The sequence below is a fragment of the Balaenoptera physalus genome (assembly GCF_965194825.1).
Source record: "Balaenoptera physalus genome assembly, chromosome: 21".
Taxonomy (NCBI): domain Eukaryota; kingdom Metazoa; phylum Chordata; class Mammalia; order Artiodactyla; family Balaenopteridae; genus Balaenoptera; species Balaenoptera physalus.
In genome coordinates this window covers 27409920-27430089 of record NC_138902.1, presented here as the reverse complement: position 1 = coordinate 27430089, position 20170 = coordinate 27409920, and the positions used below count along the sequence as shown (strand labels likewise).

At 39.8% G+C, this 20170-nt stretch overlaps 1 protein-coding gene across 1 annotated transcript in view; it reads left to right on the top strand.

Annotated features, from left to right (window-relative positions):
- The window catches only part of MTUS1 (microtubule associated scaffold protein 1), a 151566-nt gene that overhangs the window by 64037 nt on the left and 67359 nt on the right, over positions 1 to 20170 (top strand). Inside the window, 1 exon segment of the mRNA XM_082444492.1 lies at positions 11484 to 11645. Coding sequence (XP_082300618.1) covers positions 11484 to 11645 — 162 coding nt within the window.

Below are 20170 nucleotides of genomic sequence, written 5' to 3'. Positions count from 1 at the left end.
GTTGATTGAATTTTCTTTTTCATTTTAAAAGGTGTGGTGCCTATTTTCCTAGATTCTTAAATTTTTAAATATTCTTTAAAAATATGGTTTAAAAGGACTGTAGTCATCATCTCAATGTGCTGTGATTTATTTCTTCAGACTTCTTGAACATTAGGTTGTTTCCAGTGTTTTTCAGTATGTTAAACAACTCTACACTGAAGAACTTTGTATATCAGTACTTACGCTGGTCAGGTAAATTACTGAGATACATTCCTTTAGGTGGAATCAGAGGGTGTGAGCAATTTTAAGACTTCTGATACACGTTGCCAAGTTGCTCTTCAAAAATAGTGTGCAAGTCTGTGCTCCTACTCCGAGTATATAAGCGTGTTTCCCAACACCCTAGCCAATGTGTATATTTTAATTTCTTTTTTTTTTTTTAACTTTGGGTTTGTTTATTTATTATTTATTTATTATTTATTTATTTATTTATTTATTTATTTATTTTTTATGGCTGTGTTGGGTCTTCGTTTCTGTGCAAGGGTTTTCTCTAGTTGCGGCAAGTGGGGGCCACTCTTCATCGCGGTGCGCGGGCCTTTCATTATCGCGGCCTTGTTGCGGAGCACAGGCTCCAGACGCGCAGGCTCAGTAATTGTGGCTCACAGGCCTAGTTGCTCCGCGGCATGTGGGATCTTCCCACACCAGGGCTCGAACCCGTGTCCCCTGCATTGGCAGGCAGATTCTCAACCACTGTGCTACCAGGGAAGCCCTAATTTCTTTTTTTTATTGAAGTATAGTTGCTGTACAATATTATATAAGTTACAGGTGTATAATATAATGATTCACAATTTTTAAAGGTTATACTCCATTTATAGTTTTTATAAAATATTGGCTATATTCCCCGCGTTGACATTTCTAACACTCTTGCCAAATATTCACTGTTTAGGAAAGTGCAAAATGGTATCTCATTTTAATTGGAATATGCTTGGCACTCAAATATTTGTTGGATAAATGTAGATGTAAGGGTCACAGTGCTGAGGTACAGAAGTGAATGCAAGATCAAAACGTGCCCTCTGTGAAGTTACATTCTGGTGGGAGAGACAGGCTATTCATAAGTAAGTAAAGTATAAAGGATGTTTGACAGCGTACAGTACTAAAGAGAGAAAAGATACTAATGCAGAATGGGGGGTGTGAAATGTTGGGATGTGTGGGCATGGGAGAGAGAGAGAGAGGTAGCTTTTGAGTAAAGGCCTGCGGGGAGCCAGCTGTATGAACATCTGGAAGAAAATCACACCAGTCAGAGGAAAGAGCAAGTGGAAAGACCCTGAGGTGGAACTTAACTGACAGCTCTTAGGAGTAGCAAGGAATGAAGTAAGGAAAAGTGAAATAGGAGATGAGGTTTGACAGGTAGTGGAGAGCCAGATCATATACAGTCTTAAAAATCATAAGGACTTCGGCTCTTAACCAAAGTGACTAATTTTAACAGAATCACTGTTACAGCTGTGTAGAGAATACACTGAGTGGGAGTGAAAGACTCAGCAGAAACATCCAAGAGGAAGCATGGCTATAATCATGGCAGGAGGCTGTGGCTCCACAGGGTTGTGGAAGGGTTGGGTGGGGGGATGAGAGGGGGGCCAGGTTTAGATATACGTGTTGAAAATAAAGACAACACGATTTGCTGTTGGAATGAGGGTTGAGAGTAAAAGAGAGGAATCAGAGATAACCCTCAGCATTTCGGTGTGAGCCGTGGCAGGATGCTGCCGCCGTGAACTGAGATGGGGAAGGATGATGGAGACACGGACGTTGGGAGGTGGGTATCGGGATCTCAGTTGTACCGACATCACGTTGAGAAAAATAATAGGTACACACGTGAAGGTGTAGAGTAGAAAGTTGGATTTACAAGTCTAGAGTGCACAGGAGAAGTCTGGTAGAGGGAGATCAGTTTGGGATTCATCACCAGTTAGCTGGTATGTAAAGCCACTAGACTGGATGAGATTGCCCAGAGAGGACGTGTAGAAAGAGGACAGGTCAAGGGCACCTTTGGGGAATTGCATGTAGTCTCTGAAGTACCTCTGGGGTCCTCTTCAGCTTTAAAGGGCTAGAGAGTGGGGGAAGAATCACAAAGGAGACCAAGAAGGAACAGCCAGGAAGGTAGGAGGGAAGTCAGTGGAGAGTGGTGTCCTGGAGGCCAAGTAAAGAAAGCCTCTTAAGGAGAGAGGAGGAGTCAACTGCACCAAATGCTGTGGACAGGAGCATGTGTGTAAGACCCAGATTGTTTTAAACCAGAAGGCTGTGCGTTTACTTAACAGGAAGCTAGAGGGAGGCAGTTCCTGGGTTGGTGGTTCAATTATGTCATCTTTCTGTCCTTCCACTCATCCTGCCTCAGCACTCGTCCTGCTTTTGTCTGTGACTTTTCAGTTAAAGTATGGTCGCTAAGAGTTCCAAGTGCTAAGTCCTGCTGCTGTGCACAGAGGCTGGGAGCGAAGGACCTTTCTCCTGACATGCCTGCCTACCTTTATCAGGGAGGGAAAGTCTTACTCAGCACCTTACCCTCTGGCACCCTTATCTTTAAGTCTTATTGGCACAAACTGGATCACACCCCTAATTGGAAGAAAGGTTAGGACCGCAAGTATTTGGCTTTTTAAACCCTTCTATAGGATGTGAGCAAGGGAAATGGGGATTAGGAGTGACAGTTGGGGAGCCAGGAAAGATGTGAGCCACGATAAGGCTAAATTGAAAAAAAATTGTATTGACTATTTTAATTTATTCTTGTTTAGAGCTTTTGCTTACTTATACTGTTGGGGTATATGATTCTTCGTTATTGATTTGATATTATCTGTTGTCCTTTGTCCTGTGTTTTACTGTATGACTTTTTATTTTGTATACAGTGATTTAAAAATTTTTCCATTTTTATAGTCATATGCATCTTTTAAGTTTTCCTATATTTTTATGATTCACAAAACCTCTACTAAAAGAGAAGATTGATCTGTATTTTATTATGCTTAATTTGTATGGTTTTGGTTTCCTTTTTAATCCAATTTTAATATCTTCTTGGTGTATGATGAGAACTAGTAGCTAATATTTATATGTCACTTACTATGTGCCAGGTGCTGTTCTAAGCATTTAAAAATACACTCATTTAACTCTCACATGCACCTATGAAGTAAGTACCACTATAATCACCCCCATTCTTACATATGAGGACAAAAGAAAAAAAAAGGTCATGAAGAACCTAGGGGCAAGACGGGAATAAAGACACAAACCTACTAGAGAATGGACTTGAGGATACGGGGAGGGGGAAGGGTAAGCTGGGACGAAGTGAGAGAGTGGCATGGACATATATACACTACCAAATGTAGAATAGATAGCTAGTGGGAAGCAGCCGCATAGCACAGGGGGATCAGCTCGGTGCTTTGTGACCACCTAGAGGGGTGGGATAGGGAGGGTGGGAGGGAGGGAGACGCAAGAGGGAAGAGATATGGGAACATATGTATATGTATAACTGATTCACTTTGTTATAAAGCAGAAACTAACACATCATTGTAAAAAAATTATACTCCAATAAAGATGTTTAAAAAAAAAAAAAAAGAATAAATAGAATCCTTTCAAAAAAAAAAAAAGAAGGCTGCCTCCAGCCTGTGTTGGCGGAGCTGGGTTTAAACCTAGGCAGTCTGGCTCTAGATTGTTGACTTTTAACTGCTACACCATGCTGCTTCTCACATTTTAATTTTTTAAAAATTCAGATGTCTTATCACAAATAAATGTCTTCACTGATTTGAAATACCTCCACTATCTTATTCTGAATTTTTGTGTTTCTGAGATTGATATATACCAGTTTATTAATCTGTCAATATAATTTTTTACCAATAATAGACTGTTTTACTATTTTATAATATACTATAATAACTAGTAGCACAAACTCCTTCTAACTTTTTAAACTTTAAAAAATTGTAGTAAAATATATATTACATAAAATTTACCCTTTCAACAACTTAAGCGTACAATTCAGTGGTATGAAGTCCATTCCCATTGTTGTACAGCCCATGCCACCCTCCCATATCCAGAACTTTCCATCTTCTCCACCTGAAACTGTCCACTGAACACGGACTCCTTATTGTCCCCTTCCCTCAACTCCTGACAACCACCATTCTATTCTTCTGTTTCTATGAATTTGACTACTGTAGGTAACCTATATAAGAGGAGTCATACAATATTTGTCCTTTTGTGACCGGCTTATTTCACTTAGCATAATGTCTTTAGGTCCATCTATGTCGTAACCTGTGTCAGAATTTCCTTTTTTAAAGGCTGAATAAATATTTCATGGTATGTATATGCCACGTTTTGTTTATCCAGGCATCTACTGATGGGCACTTCGATTGCTTCCACCCTTTGGCTATTATGAATAATGCTGCTGTGAACCTGGTATTCAGATATCTCTTGAAGATCCTGCTTTCAATTTTTTGGGGTGAATACCCGGAAGTTGAATTGCTGGATCATAAGGTAGTTCTATTTTTAATTTTTTGAGGAACCCAACATACCATTTTCCACAGCAGCTACACCATTTTACTATTCTCGCACCAATGCACAGGGTTCTAATTTCTTCACGTTCTTGCTGACATTTAATTATTTTCTGTCTTGTTTTTATAATAGCCATCCTAATAGATGTGAAGTGGTACCTTATTGTGATTTTGATTTGCATTTCCCTAATGACTAATGATTTGGAGAAATTTTTCATGTGCTTCTTGGCCATTGTATATCTTCTTTGGAGAAAGGTCTATTCAGGTCCTTTGCCCATTTTTTTTTTTTTTAAGTCTTTATTGAATTTGTTACACTATTGTTTCTGTTTTATGTTTTGGCTTTTTGGCCCTGAGGCATGTGGGATCTTAGCTCCCTGACCAGGGATCGAACCCGCACCCCTTGCATTGGAAGGCAAAGTCTTAACCACTGGACCGCCAGGGAAGCCCCTTTGCCCATTTTTAAATCATTTTTTGTTGTTGCTCTTGGTGTTGAGTTATAATCCTCATTTTTATGTTCTAAAATTTTTTGACTATTCTTACTTATTCTTGACTAGTTTAAATTGTTTTTTAAAAAAACTCTCCCAATTTCCCCTTTAAAAATAATCACATATGATTTAGATAGGAATAGTAATCAATTAATATGTTAATTCAGGGAAGAATGAACATGTACGTCCCACTTATTCAAATCTTTTATGCCCCCATTTTTGTAATTTTTCATCATACTAGCACTATTTGATACATTTATCCATAGAAATAGTGTGTGTGCATGTACATGTCTGTGTGTGCAACTACTTTTTGTTGCTAAAGCAAAGGATATTTTTCCTTTTTTTTCCTGGTCCATCAGAAAGCTGTCGATTGTTGCACAGTACTTATTTTGTAAGCAGCTTATCAGGTCTATTTAAATAATTTTTAGACAACAGTACTCTACCATTAAAGCAAAATTTTTAAACATCTACATTAGTGTTAACGAGAGAATTTGGTCCTTCCAGGTTGAGAGTGAATTTGCAGCCACAGTTTCACATGTGTATGATTTGTTTCTCCCGTAACTTATTGTTGATATTTTTATCCCTTTGGGTAGCTTTATTTTCATTTCATAATAATAATTCGTAGTTACCATAGATAATTACTCCAAAGGTCACTTCCTCTATATAGCTGTATTTAAAGAGTTATAATTATATTGGGTTGGCCAAAAAGTGCCTTTTCAGTTTTTAAGTAAAAATAAAAGACACATTTTTCGTTTTCACCAAGAACTTTATTAAACGATGTATTCACCCTTTTGTTCCACTACCTTCTGCCATTTTTCAGGCAACTTCATAATTCCATCTTCCCCAAACTTCTTATCTTTATGAGCAAAGAACTGTCCCAGGTGCCTTTTATGGTCTTCCAGGGAATTGAAATTTTTTCCATTAAGAGAATTTTGTAAAGACCTAAATAAATGGAAATCCGAAGATGCAATGTCTGATGAACACAGCAGATGAATCGGAACTTCCCAAGTTGTAACAGTTTTTGCCTGGTCATCAAAGAAACATGCAGTCTTGCATTATCCTTATGGAAGATTATGCGTTTTCTGTTGACTGATTCTGGATGCTTTTCATCGAGTGCTGTTTTCAGTTGGCCTAACTGGGAGCAGTACTTGTTGGAATTAATCATTTGGTTTTCTGGAAGGAGCTCATAATAGAGGACTCCCTTCCAATCCCACCGTATACACAATATCACCTTCTTTGGATGAAGACCAGCCTTTGGTGTGATTGGTGGTGGTACATTTCTCTTGCCCCACGATCTCTTCCGTTCCACATTATTGCACAGTATCCACTTTTCATCACTTGTCACAATTTGTTTTATTTATTTTTAAAATAAATTTATTTATTTATTTTTGGCTGTGTTGGGTCTTCATTGCTGCACGTGGGCTTTCTCTATTTGCAGCGAGCGGGGGCTACTCTTCGTTGCGGTGCGCGGGCTTCTTAGTGCGGTGGCTTCTCTTGTTGCGGAGCCCGGGCTCTAGGCGTGCAAGTTTCAGTAGTTGTGGCCCACGGGCTCTAGAGCGCAGGCTCAGTAGCTGTGGCGCACGGGCTTAGTTGCTCTGCAGCATGCGGGATCTTCCCAGACCAGGGATTGAACCAATGTCCCCTGCATTGGCAGGCGGATTCTTAACCACTGCGCCACCAGGGAGGCCCCACGATTTGTTTTAAAAACGGAACATTTTCGTTACGTTTAAGTAGAGACTCACCTGTGGAAATACGGTCAAGAAGGTTTTTTTCACTTATGTGGAACCCAAACATCAAAGCAATTAATATAACCAAGCTGGTGCAAATGAGTTCATTCTTTGGCTTTAATTTCCAGTGCAAGGAAACATCCCATTATGGTATCATGAAGAATTTTCCAGCAGTAAAGTGACTTTTCATCATGGCCTATAAAAGTATCAATTTAAGGCATTGACTTCTTTTTTCTTTTTCTTAGTAAAATTAAAAGAATTAAAGAATACCTAATGCTTACAGATGTATAGGAATAAGAATATTAGAATCTACTTACTTTAATTATTGATCCAATTTATCTGTTTTTAGTTTTTTAATCTGTTTTGTCTTGAGTATCTTTTATCTGATTAAATGTTTGACCACATTGACTTTAATAATATTTTTTAGATTTTATTATAAAAATAGGCTTATCGTTAAAAAAAAATTCACATGGAGTGTATAAAGTATGAAGGGAAAATTCCCCCTTTCTGTCCCTTTCCTTCTCTTTTCCCCCATGTCCCACTGTGCTCTATGCTATAAGAGGCCCATAAAAAATTTGCTATATCCTTCTGGAATTTTTCAATATATAGATAAGTATAAACTTAAAGAGATAGGGTAATATTAACATTGTCCTTTTTTTTTTTGACTTAATCTTTCTTATGGATTTTCAGTTTTGTAAGGTATTCCTTAATGATTTTTTGTTGTTGAATAACTGCATTTAATTGGATTTTCCAAGGTGGTTTTCTGAGTAAATGGTTTGTTTGATGAAGGTATGCTTCAAATCCAGTAGAATCTCTGTGTTACACTATATAAGGCAAAGTGAAGATGTTATTCTTTCCAGATTTTTCCCTAGACAAAAGATGATTATAATTACAGAATCAGAACAAATGCGTTGTCTGTATGTAGGGTTATGCTAACAGCATGAGCTTAAAATAAACCACTAAGGTCAATACTATCTCTGCAGGTAGATCTTAAACGGTTATGATTCACATCTGGGATAAGTTACATGGTGTGAAGTAAACTGGTAAATGTCATCTTTTCAGAACTTGTAAGAGCAGTCCTGTATTGATTTCATTGTTGAAGAATTTTGTGTTTAGGTTTCTCAGAGATGCTCAGCCCAGGGTTGCAATGTCTTACTTTTAATACTGCTTATGATGTGTATGTTTTACTGCTTCTTTATATAAAGTCCAGTCACAGGTACTTTAGGTCAACTCTGCTACGAAGTTAAACATGAGGACCGTTGGTGAAGCAGCTAAGTACCTTTGTTGTGGTCCCACAGTTTTAGCATTCACTACAGGAACACCTTCCTAGCAAGAGGGGTTCAGGCTGGCCCCCAAGCCTGGCATGTCTGTCCACGGCACAGTAGAGGGAACAGTGGGCAGGTGGTAAGTTGCCTGCATTCTAGGCCCTCTGTCACTGGTTATAGGTGTGCGACCTAAGTAAGCCGTTTAACCACTTACGTAGGTTGCTCATCTGTAAAGTGGGGATGGTAATAGTAATGCACTGTTAAGATTCTTCTCCGTTTCAAAGGAGTAATCCTTTGGTGAAGTGGGCATCATTCTGTGTCCTCAGTGACCGCTCGTCAAGAGTGATGGTAGAACAGGGAAGACTTTGGCTGGGACACAAATTGCCATTAGATGGAAGGGGTGGGGCTGGATGGGGGTGACAGTGAGACTTGTGAAAATGGGAAGGGCCAGTTCAGGGGAATGATAATTGGGTTTGGGGTAAGCTTGCTTCCGGTGCCAGGCTGTGTGTTGGAATCAGAGAGGATACAGGTGTGTAGTAATTCTGAGGCACGCTGAGAAATGTCTCTAAACCTACGATGCTTTCAGAAACAAAGCTATGAGATATCCCTTTCTGAAAAAAAGTTAATTTTCCGAACGTACTGAGCCTTGGCTGCCTTGTGGCTCTGACACACAAATTTTCATCCGTCCCTTGCCCAGCCTTGCTCATTGTTTCCAATGACGACGACTCATCAGAATGTTTTTGCCAAAGGAGCAGCAATTTGGTAAATTTAAATTCTAAAAATCTGTTTATCCCTCCAAGAGCAGGTAAAACCAGTGGCCAAATATAAATTAAAATATCAAATGGCTACTTGAATATTGGTTATATTTGCTAATTATTATAAGGAATGTAAAGAAAAATGTCTCCCTTTAATTGATAGACTGAAGAGTCTATTAACAAAGGACAAATAAGCTTGTAAAATTTGGTTAAGTGTTGAATGCTTCAATGTAGATGATGAGAGAAAACATTATCAAAATTTGTCCTTCACTCTTGGGCTTTAAAATTTTTTAAATAGCTCTGTTACTGTTATTATAATTCTGTGTATAGTTTTTGGTTTCATTGAGGTATAATTGACAATTGTAAGATATTTGATTTATTTACATATATATTGTGAAAGGATTTACACCATCTAGTTAATAAACACATCATCACCTCACATATTTATCGTGTGTATGTAAGAACATTTAAGTTCTACTCTCATAGCAAATTTCAATACAGTGATAACGCTGTGTATCACCTCTAGTTCCCGTGTCTTACATTATCCTCAGACCTTATGCATCTGAGAGCTGACAGTCTATACCCTTTTCCAACCTCTCCTTATTTGCCCCATCCTACTTTTGGCCTCAAAAGAAAAATTAATTCATTCAGCAAACATTAAGTCTCACACCATGCTAGACACTTTGCTAGGTCCTCAGGGATGGAATTGAATCAGGTTCTCTTCCTGTTCTCAGGGGCTGTAGAGACTAGTCTGAGAGGCATATTGAAACAGATGCTGTGACAGAAGGAAGTATGGGTCCGAGCATAAAAGAAGGTATGGTCCATGGCACTCAGCAGGGAATGTCCTGGAAGGAAAGGCTTTACAAAAAGAGGTTGGGATTCTCAACTGTAATTCTCAGACTTAATGTGTATTTAAATTACCAGGGGATCTTGTTAAAAGGGAGACTGTGATTCAGTAAACCTGGGGTGATGCAGCAAGGACTTAAAAGAGAATCATCAACTCACTTTGTACTCACTGGGCAGAGTTTGAGGACTGGAGGGAAAGAAGTCCATTGCATTCACAGGGTTGGGCAGAGCAGAAGAATAGAGTAAAACATCCTGGAAAAATAAAAAGAAGGGGTGTGTGTGTGTGTGTGTGTGTGTGTGTGTGTGTGTGTACGCACAGAGAGGTAGGGGCATGGCGAAGTATAAGGGGGAAGAATTGGGTAGGAATCAACCAACCCTAGGGCTGCCTTTTATGTCTTTAAAATTAAATATTGATTAAGAGGCTTAAAAATAATGTCATCCTGCAGATAATGGGGAATCACAGATTACAGATTGGGTCATGACCTTAGTTTTCACATTCAGATCAACATGATGGAGCTGGAAAGGATCGAAAGAAAGAACTTTGGGGTCTAATACAGTTATTCAGGCAACGTGTAAGAGGGTGAATAAGGATTGGTAGCATTTGAATTGAGGGGAGGAACACCTCTTTGAAAAGAAACGATGTACCTTGTGAATTGGAGTAGCACATCCTGGTGTCGGGGAGAAAAAGAGAGAATGGGTGATTGGACCAGGGCTCACACTGATGTACAAGATCCAGTACAGGGTGAGGCTGCAGACAGGAGAACTTTAGATGCCAGGCCTGAGGCACTTCAGCTCTTTTTCTCTATTAAGATGAGATTTTTATAAATGAAATAACTGGGACAAAGCAGTGAGCTTTACTTTTTGGAAAACCTACTTTACTCCCTTATGGTGCCATTAGTAATATGTGACACTATCATTTGCAGGTAAGGTCCTTTTCAACTCTTGATATTCTTCAGTTATATGATCCAGGTAGCATTGAGAAACTTAACGTTAGATTAAATGAGACTCTGATGGGGGAAGAAAGATGATTCCAATGTTCTGGGGCTGGGAAAAAGGAAAATTTAATTATGGTTAGCAGAAGTAGGTAGGAGGTTGTCTAATTGTCCGAGTTGGAAATGTTCAACAAGAAATTGAAAATGTGAGTGGCATTGGGATTCAGGAAGACAGAGCTGCAGATGAGAATTTGGGATTCATCCATATAAGGCAATGGTTAAGAGTAAAGTAGATAAAATGGACTCTCCTGGAGAGATGGATATGAAGAAAGTTGGAGCAAAGGCATGGACGTGCGAAATGCCCATGTTCAGGCGTGAGCGTCAGAATGGTGTGGTTTCAAAGATGCCAGGGAAGGGAACGCGTCCATACGTGTTTTGCTGTTAAGTGGAAACACTTTTGCTGCAAGCAAGAGTTGGGAGTTTGAGTGAGGACCATTTAAGTTTGGCAAATAAAGAGTAAAGATGAGAAGGTAAGATGAAAAAGATGCTAATAATATAGCAGCACCTGCTGTTAGACATTAGGCATTTTAAAATTGTTTTTCTCAAATTAACTTTTTCTTCCTTCCTGTTTTGGTTGTTTTTTAATTTTCACCTATTTTTCATATGGTAGCCTGGTGTGTGAATGCACTGATGTGTTTACTTTTTAATCAATGATATGGGGGGAAGTCATGTCAGTTTGTTTATTCCTTGATTTCAACTTTGCTAAAAGCTTCTGTCTCAAATGGCTCTTCTGGTCTCTGTGTCACAGAAGATGTGAGTTAATTACTTCAGGATTACAGGAACCCCTGCTCCGGGATTCTGAATATTCATTTTACGTTTTGACTCACTTGTTCATGTAGGAGTTCAGGTTTACAAGCTTAAAGCTTTTGGAGTGAATAGCAGTGGAAACTTTTTTTTTTTTTTTTTTTTTAACCCCCAAGGAAAACCTGCATCCTTGAAAACTGCACCGCCGTCTTGGGTGAATTTGCCTAGACCACTTCCTAAATCCAAAGCATCTCTGAAAAGTTCTGCGCTGTGGAGGACGGGAAGCACCTCCTCTGTTGCCAGCACCCACACTGATCTGAGCACTTACAGCAATAACTGTAAGTCAGTCTTATGTCAGACTTTGGGGCTTGTTGAAACTGTAGTTGTAAGAGAAATCTAATGCGCTACAAATTATCAGAATTTTTGGTTCTGTGATTTAGGGGAAGATATGCGTCTTGCTTCTCCCTTGGAATTGCTCTAAAAGTTCGGCAGGAAAAACAAATTCTTTCAACGACATTCTCTTTTGATGAATGTGCTATGAAACACAGAAATATTTGTCTGTTGAAGGCACCTGGTATTTTTTTGCATGAAGGATTCTTAAGTGTATAATTTGAAGATGGTGGGTTTTTTTGGCTTGTTTAAGGAAAGAAAGCAATCTAGGGGCTATTGGAACCCAACTGGAAGTCAGAAAAAAAGATAACTTCAATTTCGTTTATTTTGTAAGCGGCTGTATTTTGTACATGTGTTTTTTCTAATCTTAAACTTTGGATGCTAGATTCAGTGTATTAAGAGTAGTATAGGGCTTCCCTTGTGGCGCAGTGGTTGAGAATCTGCCTGCCAATGCAGGGGACACGGGTTCGAGCCCTGGTCTGGGAAGATCCCACATGCCGCAGAGCAACTAGGCCCGTGAGCCACAACTACTGAGCCTGCGCGTCTGGAGCCTGTGCTCCGCAACAAGAGAGGCCACGATAGTGAGAGGCCCGCGCACCGCGATGAAGAGTGGCCCCCGCTAGCGGCAACTGGAGAAAGCCCTCGCACAGAAACGAAGACCCAACACAGCCAATAAATAAATAAATAAATTTAAATAAATTTAAATGAATGAATGAATTAAAAAAAAAAGAGTAGTATATTATAACTTCAAGCCTAGTTTTAAGTAATTTAAACGGAGTATATTTTGGGGGTTTTCAGTTAGTGTGAATTCAGTTTGCTGTGTATAAAATGAGTGAATTGAGTTATCCCTTTTGTTCAAAAGATGTATTTGGCCTTAGTCTTTATTTGCTCATTTCCTTTTTAATTTCTTTCACAAAATTTATGGATTAACTAATTTGAACAATTTTGGAGTGTCTGCTGTGTACAGGCACCACTGTAGATGCTGTGAAGGGTATGAGATATCAAAGAAATGGTCCCTATTCTAAAAGGTAGTTGAGAAAGAAGATATTTACATGGATAACTAGAATATCAGATAAAACAAGATATAAGGGAGTGGTGGGGAGGAGGGGAGTTCTCTCTGCTTTAAGGGGGGATCGGTTTCTTCCTTCCGGTGAGGGGGCAGGGGCAAAGTGGAGTCATGGTTATGAACCTTCTGGGTGTGGGGCACTGTGTAAGGTTACCATACATTCTTTCTTTCGTTTCCTCGCAAATAACTTCTGTTACCCTCATTCTATATGCAAGGTAATTGAGGCCCAGAGAGGTTGTCGCTCATCCAAGGGCACTCAGCCAGCATGTGACAGAATTGAGGATGTGTTTGTGGAGGGTAAGGCACTGAATTAATGACCAGATTAATGAGCACGTTTCCGAGAGGGCACTTAGCAGCAGAAGCTGGTCTCCTCTGAGAGTCAGCTGTATACGGGACCTTTAGGAGCACTGAAATTTGTTACTTGAAATTAAACGGGACTGTTATCCGCTTATGATTTGAATTTTGAAGTTGTGGCATAAGATCAGAAGGGTTTGCATGTATCCGTTGATTCTTGATGATTTGAAAAGGTAATTCACACGTGTATTCTTTTAAGGTCATTTCACTTGCAGCGTTCCCTGTTTGTAATGGGAAGTTTTGAAAACATTCTGCCAAGACGGAAGCACCAAGGTGCTCTCGGGGGCTGGAGGGCTGTGTAGCGCTGGCACTCGTGGCCCTGGCAGGAGGCACGTCCCGTGGAGCCACTGCCCAGCGTCCCTGCCAACGGCCATGTTGCGGTGGCCCCATTCAGGACCGTGTCTGACACTCCTAAGGAGGGTGTCAAATGCTTTTGTCCATTCCTTTTTGTCTTTTAACAAAGAGGCTTCCCTTGTACCCACAGAGCCTGTCTAGGGGCTGTGCGTCTCTGTCGCAGATGAAGCATTCAAATCAATGTCTCTTTCTTAGTTGGATTTGCTAGCTGGTTTAATCTGTTCTGTGTAGTGCCTTGGAGCTTACAGATTTTTTTCCTTCTCCATTCTAATTCACTGAGAGCAAGCATGAGGGATAGGAGAGTGAACATGGCTGCAGTTTTTCCTGCCTAAGCTTGCTTCGATCCTTTTAAATGACTATACCAGGAGGATTTCGCAGTTGTACAGAAACGGATACTTCTTTGAAAATATTTATCAATTCTACACTCACCCCACCGACTGGCTCGGAGAGGCACTATGATGCTACCTTATTGACACTGCTGGTTCTGGGATCCTACAGCCTTTGTATAGTTCCTTTGTTAGCCACGTTTACTGGGAAAAGAAGTAGGTCGACGATTTCTGGTTTGATTCTTTCTTTGTAAGCATGTTTAAATTTTATTCAATAAATTGATTTAGCATCTCTTGATTGCTATCTTTATAACTTGTCATTTGTTAATTGTATTTCTTGGGCATGTTTATATTTAAGTTGTGAATGATTCTGTCTACCAATTTATTGTGTGTTTTATGTGTTTTGAGACTCGGACTAAATATAATTCAGCAGCGTTGTCGAAGTTCGTTGCACATGAAATTATTTGATAAAAGACTAGTTAATGGTCTCATTTTTGATTAAATAACTGGTTGTTTTTGTGTGTGTACCTAATCGTTGTACGAGGATGGAAGAATGCTTTCCTAGAATTAAAATGAAAACATCACATTTTATTTTACTCACATTATATCTAAAAATATTTAAAACGTGCACTTTTTAAAGGTTACCTTAAAACATGAAAAAAATCATTTTGAGCTGCAGTTTCCCTATTTCTGATAATGATGGGTCCTGTTAGGAAATAACTTACTCTTTTGATCAGTGTTTTACATTCATATTGGGTTAAGCCTTTGAACGATTTTAAAGCATGTTTTCTTGCTTTGTCCATTGCTTTCTTTGTGACGCGATGCTGTCGGTGTAATCACTTTTGAGACTGCAGAGTGCTGTTGTAAAATTAGCATCTGGTTCTCCGTGCTTAGGGATGCTATAGAAATAACATGACCAAGTTTTAAAGTGACTGAATCAAGATATATAAGACAATAAATCTTTCTTATTTGGGGGTTTCAGCAGGTTCTTTGTGTGTGTTCTTTTCAGCATAGAAAATTTTAAAGTTACAGTATTGATTTTTTTTAATATTAGCATGAAACATTGCACAGTAGTTTCTATATCAAATGTGCTCATTTTTAGAGGTTAATTGTTGTAAGCTCTTCCAGACTCAGATAGCTAAGGTCCAGTCTTTAAGATCATTGGATAAAAATTTTATTTATATATATATATATATATATATATGTGTGTGTGTGTGTGTGTGTGTGTGTGTGTGTGTCTTGAAAAGAGTTGAAGGTTTGAGGACCTTTGTGTGAGTGTAGAAGAAGGTCTCAGGAGAGCTTGTAATTTTGCCGTATTAGCAAATAGGAAGTCCAAGCACTGCCTATTCCTACCAGTTTGGCCACAAAAACGTAAGCATATTTATTTTTGAGAGACAGGTGGTGAGGGGAAATAAAAGGATGCACACCAAAGCTCCTTGCACCGTCTGAGAGATAGAACAGGCGGAGGTTAACTGAAGAAACGGAGCTTTCTCTTCCCTCACCTTCACGGCCAGCCCTGGCATCAACAGTGTGATACAATAGAAAAGGTGTTCAACTCGGACTCAGTCCTAGCCAGTCTTACTAAGTCACTGACGTTGGACAATCTTACGCTCTCTCAGCCTCAGTGTTCTCATCTGGTGAACGGGCAGGGAGGCTTAGATCATCTTCAAAATCCTTGCAGCAGCAAAGGTTTCTGACCACCTTTATTTTCTTCACAACAATAAGTTGGTGCCTAACAGTTTGGAAGGAGGGTGTGTTGAGTCAAAGGGATCAAGGTGATAGACGGATTAGTCTTATTCACCTTCAGTCCCGTCCTCATCGCAGGATGGCAAGTAGGTATTGTGTCGCCTGTCAACACCGGTCAGTTGGTGAGAATCACCTGGAGAACAGTGTTGAAAGGTTTTCTGGCTGCTTCCAGGTTCAGAGCAAAAATGTGTGCTTGACTAGTGAGGCCTGCAGGGGGTGAGGAAGGGGTGAAAGACAGGCGGTACCTATTCTGACCCCATATTGCAAAACATGCTCAGTACTTACGCACGTCTGAATGGACTATTTAATAAGAAAATACTATTATCCAGACTGGTATTAATTTCGTTTTCATTCTTTTAATGTTTTTCTAGGATAGATATGAGACATTCTTGTTATTACAGGGTTGGGTAATTTTGCTTTTGGAATTTGAAAGCTTAGACTTAAGCAGTGATTTGATTTTAAGCCAGGTGGCAGATGATCTGGCAGAGTGGGGAGTGTTAAGCTGATTCACGGAAAGTTCAGGAAATGAGCAGAACGTTGGCTCCGTGTGTGTGTATACACATATTTGTTAAACAAAACAAAAACCAGTGTTGACTAGGTGCTAGAGTGTAGTGTGAAGTGTTAGTTTGCAAATAAAAGTCTGGAACAGCGAGAAGCCTTTCTCTAACAGGAAAATCTTTTCTCCTGCTTGGGCTGCTCTGAGCATCTCTCTTCATTTTCTCTGTGGACTCAGTCATCTGTCATTTCACTTGAACCGCGCTTTGACCGTGGGGAAATGAAAAAGAAGGATTCCAGAGCATCTATTATTCTGACTTAATCGAGGCAGCTAGGACCGAGGAGGACAACAGCATGGGGGCAGTTTTAAAACTGTATGTTAGAACTGGCTGAGACGTGGGCAACTGCTTGTGGGATTTCACACATTGATTGTACAAACCAGCCATCACGGAGTGGTTGTACCTCCTGGACCACTGGGTTTAGGAGAATTCTGAGGGTGTGTTCGGCCTCAGTGGGACCGAGCACCATAATCAGTGAGTGGGGACCCTGTGACTCCGTATGCGCTGTCTGTTTCCACACTTGGTGTTCAAACCCTCTCATGCATAGAGAGGTGAAGTGATTCAGCACAGCTAGGCAGTGGCCCAGTCAGGACCAGAACTCACATATTATAGGTTCCATTCCATTCCTTGAAACTAACGTGCTTCTCTTATTATATTGGAGCTTGTGCCACTGAAGAGTTTATCATTTGCATATAATAACTCTAGAAGAGAGAACATTTAGATATTGTCAGGATCCCCAGCCGGCTGCCCCATTAGGAACTGAAGTAGAGGGCAGGAGAAATACTTGAAGGGCACCACGCCTCGTAGTAAAGTACCTCCTTCAAGTTAGGGTCAGCCTAGAGCAGAGCCTTTAGAAACCGAAGGATGTGGGAGTGTTGGTCATAAAACTGTGTGCTGCTCAGCACACTTTGTCTCCACCATTGGTAAAGCGGGGAAGAATGAAGGGGGAAGTGTGTATAGTAGATGATCAGAGAGAGAGTGTGTGTGTGTGTTTATATGAGCGTGTGCATATGTGTGTATATATATGTGTATATATGTCACATATAAATGCAAATGTGTGTGTGTGTTTGTACCCTGGGTCAAACTCATTTTATCCTTGAAATATGGATTTTGACCCTCGCGTGTAACAAATTGATGCGAGAAGGGCGGCAGTGAGACAGTTTGTTTCCAGGACAGCACCTCCGTTCTGAGTGTGACAGAGCCAACAAGACAGGAATATTGTGCCTCGTGAGAAATGTGTCTTTTGCCTTAGCGAGAAATCCTTTCACTGAGTCCTTTGGAAACTGAAGGTCTTTGTGTTTAAAGCTTAGAAATGAAAAGCGTGGATTTAGGATCATACAGATTCATAATAGGTCTGTAAATTAAACTCATTTCAGTTTTTCAGAATCTATGTAGGTGACTTATTTGCTGCTGAGTATAATTTTTAAAATATGTCAAGAAAAGTAAGACTCAAATCCAGACTGTTATTTTATTTATAAGTTTTTAAAAATAAATTTATTTATTTATTTATTTATTATTTTTGGCTGCGTTGGGTCTTAGTTGCTGCGCACGGACTTTCTCTAGTTGTGGTGAGCGGGGGCTACTCTTAGTTGCGGTGCGTGGGCTTCTCATTGCTGTGGCTTCTCTTGTTGCGGAGCCCAGGCTCTAGGCACGCAGGCTCAGTAGTTGTGACTCGCGGGCTCTAGAGCACAGGCTCAGTAATTGTGGCTCACGGGCTTAGTTGCTCCGCGGCATGTGGGATCTTCCCAGACCAGGGCTTGAACCTGTGTCCCCTGCATTGGCAGGTGGATTCTTAACCTCTGAGCCACCAGGGAATTCCCCAGATTGTTATAATACATGGTTGAGACTAATAACATCATGTACTTCCTTTCTTGGATTTTGATTTAGCATAAGTTGAGATGTTGATTGAAACCCACTACCATTTTAAATGAAAATCTAAAAAACCTGCTCTGTGACATTTTGGTTCCATTTCTTTAAGACTCTGAAGTCATTCCCCATCCATCCTTTAAAAAGTTATGTTGAATTTTGTAGTAGTAGTATCTTCAGTATTTATCATTTATGTTAGCTCCCTGTCAACTTGGGAGAAACCAAGTTTCCAGGTTCTGGGGAAAGAGGGAATTGGAAAGTAGGATAGGAAATTGGTAGAAACTTGTCAGCAGGAGGGAAGGCTCTGTGTGGATTTGGCCTAATATTGGAAGTGTTATCTGGCACAGGAAGAACTAGTAGGTGGCCCCTTGTAGGGGGACTTGACGTAGATCGGGGGAGAATGACAGCGTGTCTTTACAAGGTTTAAATGTGACATCTGTAAGCACTGCTGTAGGAGTTGGGACAGTTTAGCCTAGAGAAAAATTTCTAGCTGTCTTCAAATTTATAAATATTTGTAAATAATGTTGACAACTCACCCCTTCCTAGAAATGTGAGGTGAAGAAAGGGATCAAGGTTGGTAATAAAGAAATTTGTGATTATCAGTGTTGATTGTTAGAATGGAATTGGATGGTTAGAATTGGGTGTTGAAGATTATTTAGAAAAAAATTATAAAAAATCCAGTCTGGGTTGGTGGAGGGGAAATTAAGCCTGGAAACCAGGTAGTGAGAATGAATGAACCTCCAGATTTCGCTCTGGCCCAGTAAGTATATGGTGACATAAACATACTAGTGGTTTGTGTGGTTAGCAAGGGGAGATACATAAAAAGGTTAACTTTTATGGGAATAGAGAACCATAAAACTTTCAAAGTATTTTTGTTAGGATTTTTTCCTCCCAAGTTATGGAGAGAAAAGGGCAAAGTGCTGTGTTTACACTCTTGAGTGTTGTGTATAACATGATAATCTCTTAGGAAGAACCAAGCAGTGCTGTTAAAATTCCTCGTAGGAGCTAAGCTTCTGGACACTGTACTTTTTCAAAGATTACTCAATTATGGAGAACTAAAAGGAGACGTTTAGAATGATAAGGAAATACTGATTTTTTAAGTCTTTAATTAGATCACTGCTGCTGCTCTCCTCACCCTCCTTTTTTGTTACCACTTAATAAAATTTGAAACAGCTTTCTATGTTGTTATCTTTACATGCGGGTACTATTTTTTTCTTTTCAAGCCTTTCGTTTAAGGTTTTGGACCCTTAGGAGATTTTAAAATGTAGATACCCTCAGCCGAAAACAGTGCAATAAGTGATGGTGATGCTGGTTAAATTCCCAATACAGAATCCTCTCAACTGTACCAGAACCGGGAACTCTATTTCATAGGACCTTGTTATGGACCCAACACACCTTTAGCAAAAATATAATGTGAAAATGCATTCTCGTTTTGAATTCAGAGCGCAGGACACAGGCCCTGCTCTTTCTTTTCCCTCTGCCTTTCCCCTGCCCCATACAAATCTTAAGGATACAGTAGAAGAATTGGGTTATTATTATTTTTTAATCCAGTGAGAAGCCATAAATGTAAAGAGGAAATTCGCAGTTTACAAAGAACCTATATAAACATATATAGCTTTATGTAGTCTACATAGTTGTCTTATGCAACTGAAAGATACTGAGTTTTTTGATGCCAAGGGCTTCAGTCATTATTGGGCAAAAGAAGAAACAAGAGTAAGCAAGACATCTACAGAAGGCTTTGTCTAAATGTTTCTCTGTGGTTTCAGATTTTCCTTCTGGTAGAAAATCAACAAGTTACAAATTATCACTATTTTTTTAAAGCTGTGTTCTTTATTTCAAAGTGTCACTGTCTTTTGATATGCTAGGATTGTCTTTAGATTCCCAGTGAGGAAAGAGAAGCAAAATCAGAGACTAGCAAAATAGCAGATGCCCTTTCCAGGACCCGTTGACATATTATACCTAAAATATGGTACTTGCTCACCTTCACTCTGACCTTTTCCCAGGAAATAGTGTAGGTCTGCTTCTGTGGGAGCCCCCTTTGCCTAGTTAACTGTCGTAGACTCAGAATTATACCGCAGCCTAAAGCACAATTGGCTAGTGCCTCAAACTTTCTCCAAAAGTCCTTTCTTCAGTTCTTTTAGTGCCTGGAAACTTCCCCCCCCACCCCAGAGATGATTCCCGTGTGAGTGAGAGAGGAAAGGTTTATG